At 51.2% G+C, this 8,786-nt stretch overlaps 1 protein-coding gene across 1 annotated transcript in view; it reads right to left on the reverse strand.

Moving 5' to 3' along the window:
- Positions 1–4,002: 4,002 nt before the first annotated feature.
- Positions 4,003–8,786, reverse strand: part of PHLDB3 (pleckstrin homology-like domain, family B, member 3) — a 27,444-nt gene continuing 22,660 nt past the window's right edge. The window contains exons 14-16 of the mRNA XM_010852544.1: positions 6,868–7,087; positions 6,176–6,261; positions 4,003–4,427 (exon numbers count right to left, since the gene is read on the reverse strand). Coding sequence (XP_010850846.1) covers positions 4,293–4,427; positions 6,176–6,261; positions 6,868–7,087 — 441 coding nt within the window. The 3' untranslated portion in view covers positions 4,003–4,292. The remainder of the gene's footprint in view (positions 4,428–6,175; positions 6,262–6,867; positions 7,088–8,786) is intronic.

Consider the following 8,786-nt stretch of genomic DNA (forward strand, 5'->3'; position numbering starts at 1 on the left):
CAGGCATGAATACTGGAGTGGGTTGCCATTTCCTTCTCCAGTATTAAAAAAAGAAAGGGATAAAGGCAGGGTGGAATGCCACTGTGGCTTCTGTAAAAAATGAAGAGACCATAGTAGGGGCGAGAAAAGGAGGGCAGGGGACCAGGAAGGGAGCAGGGCAGTCTCCGGGGTGAGAAGGACAGCAACGACCCTGATGACTGGGAGTTGGAGGCCTGTGTGCGCCGTTCCACCCCTGCATCAACACAGATGAGGCCCGCACTGTGACCGTGATGGAGTGAGATCCAGTCAGGACCACTGCCTCCCATGTCTGAACATAGAAACAAATAAGAACTCTGGGCAAACCAGAGTGACTAAACATCCCCGTATATAAACTAATATAAGTGACTATGTATATTATATATTATTTATATTCTATTATTATTTAAAGCTACAGCTGTAATCTTACTTTGTTTCTCCTAATAGATGATGAGATTTACCTGTGGCAGGAAAATAGCGGCTGTGTTCATAAAAATTTTATCCGTTCCCTGGACCCCATGGGGTACCTCCCCCCACACACACTGCCAACAATGACTAGTACCTCAGTCACCTAGGCTGGGTCACTTGGCATCATGCCGCAGCTCAGAGAGAGAAAGTGAGTGACTGTGAAGTCATTCAGCACTGACCCCTAACCTTCCTGCCTCCCAGCCTTGGAATCTCAGCCCCACTTATGGTTTGCTGTGTGACCCTACCTAAGCGTCTTCACCTCTCTGAGCCTCTGAGGTGTCTTATAATAAAGAGAGAAGAATCTTTCGTGGTGGATTGAGGCAGTGGACAAAATTTCAAGTTTGGAGTCGGACAGACTAAAATTTTACCCCTGCCTCTGCCATCCTCTCACTCTGTGACCTCCAGCCACACCATCTCCCTCTCTGAATTTCAGCTGCCTCCTTTGCCAAGTGGGTCTGAAACCCTCTATCTCCTGAGGGATGGAGTGAGGCAGGGTGACAATACAATTATTATTGTGCGCTCCAGAGCAGGAGGCCCTGCAGGCCCCAGCTGCGTGGGAGAGTTTCAGGGAGGAACCCCAACTGGCCAGACCAGAAGAGCTGGCGTCTTGGGAGGGAGTGGGACCCAGGGTGGGGAGTTTCCTCTTGCTCAGGCCTGCCCGCATCCTGGGTGCTGACAGCCTGCTCCCCCCGCCCACCCCCACAACATGGCCTGTGACCAGAGAACACAGGGAGGTTTAAATGCAGGGTCTATGCTTATAATTAGTCTATGACTCTCCCCAGATCTCCTCCACAGGGGTCAATGCAAACAGGTTGAGAATCTGTTCCCCAGAGAGATGAACAGAGGGTCAGTGTGGAGGCACCAGGTCCCCAGCCCCAGAGGTCATGCCAGGGTGTCAGACAAGCCTGGGGCCATCTGCACTATGGGTTTCCTGTCCCCTGGGGAAGGGTAGGCTCTGGGCCCGGTGGTGTTCCCAGCCTCCCTCAGACCCACTCCCTCTGGGATGCGTCAGAGAAGGGGAGGGGTCAGAGCCAGGGCCGGCTACATAATTTGCTGGGCTCAGTGCAAAATGAAAATATGGGGACCTGGTTCAAAGGGCAGGAAAGAGTGTAATGAAAGGTACTAAAGTAGAAATGCTGGGGACTTCCCTGGCAGTCCAGTCCAGACCCCGAGCTTCTACTGCAGGGGGTGTCGTGGGTTCCATCCTTGATCTGGGAACTAAGATCCCACATCACATTGCATGGCCAAAGGAAAAAAATTTTTTTAATAAATGCTACTTTCCTTTCTTTCTCTGTCTCTCCCAACCCCATGTGTCATGTTCCCTTGGTCTAATGTCTAATGTCATGTTCCCTTGTGCACAGGGATACTCATGGGACAAGCACAGACCCTCACAGGTGTTTAGAGACCCTGCCCCACAACGAAAGCATTCTGGTTGCTGGGTTCCCCTTCCACCAGTTGCCCGCGGCTGTGCCCCACCTGAGATGCTAGGAGGCACAAGTGTCTGACTCTCCTGTGGGCTCCCGGCCCCTCCTGGGGCTTGTGGATGGCAGAGGTCACAGGGCAGGAGCGAGGAGGGGAAGGCAGACAGAACCTATCCCAGGGAGGTGGGAGATGACAGGTGTGGGACTTTGTTTGAGCCGAGGCCCCAATCCCTCCAGATCAATCTCCATGTCCCTTCAGACTTCACTTCCAAAATGCAAATTCAAATGCAAAATTAAGAATTTCCAGATGGCAATCACAGATGATTAAGTCCAAGAGGGCTCTTCTGAATGCAGGGACCTGTCAACCCCGTGAGTTGGGAAGTGCCTGGGAAGCTGGTCCCTGTAAGGAGACCCAGTTTGCAGAGGGGCTGAGGGATGAAATAATCCAAAGATCCAGATATCTCATACCTGGAGGTAGAGGCCAAGGAACAGCTGGGGTCCCCAAAGGCCTGGGGTTTGGGTTGTTTGCATTCTGGGGCTTCAGGAGGACAACTAGATCCTTAAGGAATCCTGGGACAGGACACCCAGGACCAGAGGCGATGGGAACCAGAAGAATTGAATGCCTAGTTCCAGAGAAGTTTAAGGGAGGAAAAGGCCTATTCCACACAGGGACAGCCTAAAGTGGTCAAGGTTGTATCTGGGGAGCTCAAGGGACTGTGGAAGCCCACCAGGGATCAAGGAGAGCTTCCTGAAGGAGGGGACACCTTGTTGCTGTTGTAGCTGTTAGGTCACTCAGTCGTGTCCGACTCTGCGTACCATGAACTGCAGCACACCAGGCTTCCCTGTCCTTCACTATCTCCTGGAGTTTGCTCAGACTCATGTCTATTGACTCGGTGATGACATCCAATCATTTCATCCTCTGTCCCTCCCTCTTTCTCCCACCCTCAATCTTTCCCAGCATAGGGGTCTTTTCCAAGGGGACACCTTGGGTGAGACCTAAAGGGTAAAAAGTTCTGTCTGTCCTGTTTACCACCGCCCCATCCTCAGCATCTCTCTCATCAATTTTTCAACCATCAGACATTCCCTCAATACCTAGTTTGCATACGGGTGCTTTGTTGTGTGTCAAGGACTCAGTAGTGATGGAAACAGTCCAACCCCTGCCTCCTGGAGCTCCCCCCTGCCCAGCACAAGAAACACACTTATCAGCAAGGATGACCCAGAGCAGTCAAGGCTCCAGTGGGGAAGGTGTAGGCAGAATGATCAGGGCTGGGACTGGAAGCCCTGAGGAAACATCTGACTCAGTCAGAAGAATCAGAGAAGGCTTCCTGGAGAAGGAACCATCTGAGTTATGACCTAAATGATGAGGAGTAGGGTGGAGAGGGGAAAGGTGGCTTAGCAAAGGGAACATTGGGTATATTATTCACCAAGACTGAGAGATGAAAGGATAACTTTTTTTTCCCCCTTTCATGGAATGAAATGTGCCCTATGGTTCTGGGAATACAGCTATGACCAGGGCAGCCCTGGCTCTGCCTTCTTGGAGCTCCCAGTCTGTCGGGACAAAGATCCATCACCAATGATGACCCAGGATGTTCAGGAATGGACCGTGCGCGCGTGACTGCTAAGTTGCTTCAGTCGTGTCCAACTCTTTGTGACCCAATGGACTGTAGCCCAGGGGAGCTCAAAGGAGAAGGTGTATTTGATCCAAGTGGGGGAGTCAGGAAGGGTTGCCTGTAGAAGGCGACAATCCAATTAAGACGCTAAGAACAAGGAGCTAGCTGGTTAAGTGAAGGGCAGAGCGAATAACATGTGCCAAGGCTTGGAAGGCAGGAGCCTAGGAGTTCCTAGAAATTGCCAATTGCCTAGAAATTGCCCAGTCAGGTCGAAAAGGGTGGAAGCAGGCGAACCCACAAAGTGAAAAAACAAAATTGCCACACGCCTCTCTATACCCACCCCCTGCTCCCATCCAAGACCATGGGGTTGAGGAAGACCTCCATTCCTTAAAGAGAGGGATGGTTGGTTGTCTTGGGTACCCGTAACTCAGATGCCTTGCCTAGGGTTCGAGGGGTCACATACGTCTGTGCTGGGAACCTCAGCAAACTGTTTTCTTCCATGTTTAATTCGGTATCACATGAGCAACAATAAATAGTTCCTTCCCGTCCCTGCAATCTTCCTCCAGCCCGGGTCAGAGCCCGAGGGGCTGGCTTCCCATCCGGAGAAGGCACCTGCAGCCCGGAAAAGTCGCGGCTCAGACCAGCTGAGCCAACAAACCCACAAAACTCCCTGGAGAGTTAAAGGGGCGCGCCCAGGCTTCCCGGCAGTGGGCGTGGCTTCGAGGCAGTGCGCGGGGGCGGAGCTTCACTGAGATGTCCCCTCAGAGGGTGTGATCAATTAGGGGGCGTGGTTCTCATCAGCCGCTGTAACGATGACGTCCATCCAAATGCGCACGGCCTCTGGGCTGGGAGCCACCATGTAGAAAAGGCGTTCGTAGGTTTTGACACAGAACGTTAGGCGAGGGTTCGGGCTCTGGAATAAGTAGCGGAGTGGAGGTGGTTAAGAGAACAGGTATGACTCCACCCTAGTTCAAATTCCAGCCTTGCTATTTACAGGCTGTGTAGGGTTGGGCAAGTAATTTAAACTCCCTGAATGTATGCGGATCTGTCCTCCTAAATGATGTTACCTCCTTCGATGGGTTATGGGGGTTAAATGAATTAACACAGGAAGGCGCTGAGAATTATGGGAGCAAGAGAAATTTAAAGGAAGGACCCATGTCCCAATCCCCCAGCTCTGCTGCTGCTGCTGCTAAGTCGCTTCAGTCGTGTCCGACTCTGTGCGACCCCATAGACGGCAGCCCACCAGGCTCCCCCGTCCCTGGGATTTTCCAGGCAAGAACACTGGAGTGGGTTGCCATTTCCTTCTCCAGTGCATGAAAGTGAAAAGTGAAAGTGAAGTCACTCAGTCGTGTCTGACTCATAGCGACCCCATGGATTGCAGCCTACAGGCTCCTCCGTCCATGGGATTTTCCAGGCAAGAGTACTGGAGTGGGGTGCCATTGCCTTCTCTACCTTCTCCTATATTAGAAATTGTTGCTGTTGTTCAGTCGCTAAGTCGTGTCCGACTCTTTTGTGATCCCAAGGACTGTAGCCTGCCAGGCTCGGCTCCTCTGTCCAGGGATTTCCCAGGCAAGAATATTGGAGTGGGTTGCTATTTCCTCCTCCAGTGGGTCTTCCCGACCCAGGAATCTGAACTTGTGTCTCCTGCATCTCCTGCACTGCAGGCGGATCCTTTACCACTGAGCCCCCTTATGCTTAGTTGCTAAGTCATGTCCAACTGTTTGCGAGCCATTGACTGTAGCCTGCCAGGCTCCCTGTCCATGGGGATTCTCCAGGCAAGAATACTTTAGTGGGTGGCCATGCCCTCCTCCAGGGGATCTTCCCAACCCAGGGATCAAATCCAGGTCTCCTGCATTGCAGGCGGATTCTTTACCATCGGAAGCCCTACTGAGTCCCCTAGGAAGTCCATATGTTAGAAATACAAGTATTCAAATTTCCCCTCTTCCAAATCTAGGTCTCCCTGGTTTGTAACTGGGAAAACTTTAGTCTACAACCTATATATTGAGTACCTACTTGCCAACCCCAAATTAAGTAAAGCCTTTACGACCATTTTCTGTCTTTAACCTCAACTGTGGAGACATGGGTTTAAGAGTGCCCATTCTGCAGGTGAAAACACTGAGGCTGGAGAATGGAAGTCACTTTTCTGATGTCCCACAGTTGGGATTCCAACCTAAGCTCTAAAGACACAGTTACTCTCCAGAGCTTTCTAAACATTGTATCAGTTTCTGGCACTGCACTTTTATAAATGTTCCAATTCCAGAATTCTCTGGGGAAAAATAAATCTGACATGACACCAGGGGACCCATTCCCATTTGGCAATTGTGAGAAAATGCTAAGAAATGATCCTCTCCTTTCAATGCTCCCAGGTGGCCTCAGTCCCCACCTTGCCCAATTCAGTCATTCATTCTTGACTTGGCATCTGAGTTTCCCAAATTTCTGCTCTCAAACTTTTGTTCCAAGAAAAATAACTGTGGCTGAGAGCCAGAGACTGAGCTCTTAATTTTTGGTCCCTGCAGTGAAATGACCTGTCTGGATTTCCTGTGCTAGATGGAGTACCCTGACAATAGGGGCTGTGGGTGGCCCTTCCCCGGGGGATAAGCTAAGATTTGACTGGCAGGGCTCCAACCATGAGGGCAGGGCAGCACCAAACAGGGGCTTCACCTTGAAGGCACAGCGTAAGTGGTCGTAGTAGACTTCCTCAATGGCCTGGAAGTAGATGACACCTTTGAGCTTGGTCTCTTCCTTGTCTGATGGAGGGGGGTGAGGGAGAAACAGAGCCAGTGAGAGATGGGTTGGGGTTGGCGGGGAGGGTACCAAGGGAGAGAGGAGTCTCTGAGCCCAAGTCCGGAGACTGGGGTTGGGGTGAGGAGCATGGTGATAGAATCTGAAGGTCCCTAAAGCGCTGTGGTTAGGAGGTGAGTGAATGTCGATGGAAGACTGGTGTGGTGAATGGATAAGGCTGGGAGGTGGGGTCTGGGGAGCTGGAATCCTAGGTCCCCAAGTCCCTTGGCCCCTGAGAAGGGCAGAGACTTAAGGAGAGGTTCAGAATCATCGATTACCCTAGAGAGGAAGGAGGAGAAGCTTGGAACCCTAGATCTGGGGGCTGGGCACTGATAATGCTCCTCCTGGGTATGGGGAAACTGGGGTCTGGAGAGCTAAAATGGTACACAGTGATACCCAAGGAGGGCTGGGTCGCTAAAGGAGGAAGCGACTGGGGGGCTCCAGGCACATACATGGACCTAAGAGAGGAGAGACTGGGGGTGGGGCTGCTAGGTCTCTGGGGTGAAGGTCTGGAGTGGTCTCTTTCACAGGCTTGGGGGCCCAGGCACCTCAGGCAGCAGGGCTGGGCTTACCTGCGTAGTAGGCCAGGCGGCGGGCCTGGCGGTCAAAGCAGAACCATCGCTTCCTCCAGGTCTTGATACGGCCACCCATCTTCACCAGGGGTCCGCGGCAGCAGCCCCCGGACACCCGTAAGTGCGGGCAGTTTTCCGGATTGTGGCCCCAGCGCTCCAGGTGCTGCCGGAGATCCAAGACCCGAGGGCCAGCAGGGCTGGATGGCGGCGCGGGCGGGGCCTGGGGAGGGAAGAGAAGGGGGGTGTGACGTCATAGGGTCAAGAGCTGGGAGGGAAGTCTATAGCCTGGACCCTCGAGGGGAGCCCGTCGGAGTAGCTCAAGAGTAAGGACCAGCACATCCTTTAACTTTGGCAATGACAATTAAGACGGTATCTCTGACAGCTACTCCGATTGACTGCACACTGCCCAGGGCTTTACCAGCATCCATTCCTCAATCCCCCTCAATGGCCACTCTTGGGTCAAGGCTACTATAAGTCCCGTTTTTCAGATGAGCACACTGAGGTACAGAGAGAAATAATCCACCTGAGGTCACATAGAGCTTCTAAGTGACAGAGCAGGGCTATGAACCCAGGTCTTCCTGACCTTAGCGCTCACCCTGAAATACTGGAGATGTGTTAGAAAAGTGATAAACCCCAGTAAGCCCTCATCTGCTGTATCTGTAAAACAGGAACCAGATGGTGAGTGGTTATAAGGAGAGCGTTGATTCCATTATTATTATTGTTGTAGATAGCATTCTTGCTGTGATGAAATTGCTGATCATTACCTGTGATAAAACACACACACACACACACACACACACACACACACACTTTATAATCTCTTTGCCCCCCTTCTCCTCAGGAGGTAGGTACGTCATTGTCCCCATTTTACAGATGTGGGAACCAAGATTCGGAGAAGTTAAGTCACAGGCCCAAGTCACACAGCCAGAGCTGATGAGCCAGGACTCCCCAGGCAGAGTGGTCATCTCAGGTGGCCATAAAGTGGAGCAGAATGAAGGCAATCAAAGTGTCTACTGTTACGAGGTCTAGCCTGATCAAACCTATTCTTCCTGAATGCTTCCTGCAAAGAATGGTATATGATCCCCAAGGTCATACTGAGGCCTCAGACTACAGCATGCAAGCAGACCCCTAAGGGATTTTGTTAAAATACAGACTGGGATTCAGTTCAGGGATGCTGACGCTGCTGGTCCATGGACCACACTATGAGGATTGAGGGTTGAAAACACTGAAGTAAGGCTAAAGCAAGAAAGGATGAGAAATAGAGGTGAGACGAATTGCATGGAGACAAGGAAGAGTGAGGAGAAGGGGGGAGGCGGGAGCTGGGGAACACACAGGAGGGGAAGGGGTGGTTAAAAGGGCACCCACTGGGTCATCCTGCCAACTCCACACAGTAACACTAAGTGATCACCATGTACTGAAGGTCTGCTCTGTGGCCAGCACTGGGCCCAGTGATCATGATCACCTTACTGCCTCTCCAAAACAACCCATTATTGTCCCCATTTCACAGAGGAGGAAACTGAGGCTTCTAGAGAGGAAGTGCTCACCAAATGTTAATATGGACCAGTATTAGAATGTTACAGAATTAGTCATAATTTCATAAGCTATGACAGTGGAACTTATGTTAAATATATATATATATAGTAGGTACCTACTGATATATGGAAGGAATGATAAAATATCTGGAATTGGCTTTAAAATATTCTTCTGCAGAATGGGAAGTAAGTGTGAGGTCCAGTACAAGAAAGTTAGTAATTAATATAAGATTCAATATTGATAATCACTGGAGCGACATGGAGGACTTCCCTGGTGGCTCAGTGGTAAAGAATCTGCTTGCCAATGCAAGAGTCGCAGGTTCAATCCCTGGGTTGGGAAGATCCCCTGGAGATGGAAATGGCAACCCACTCCAGTATTCTTGCCTG

The sequence above is a fragment of the Bison bison genome, unplaced genomic scaffold, assembly GCF_000754665.1.
Source record: "Bison bison bison isolate TAMUID 2011002044 unplaced genomic scaffold, Bison_UMD1.0 scf7180017864313, whole genome shotgun sequence".
In the NCBI taxonomy this organism is placed as follows: Eukaryota; Metazoa; Chordata; class Mammalia; order Artiodactyla; family Bovidae; genus Bison; species Bison bison.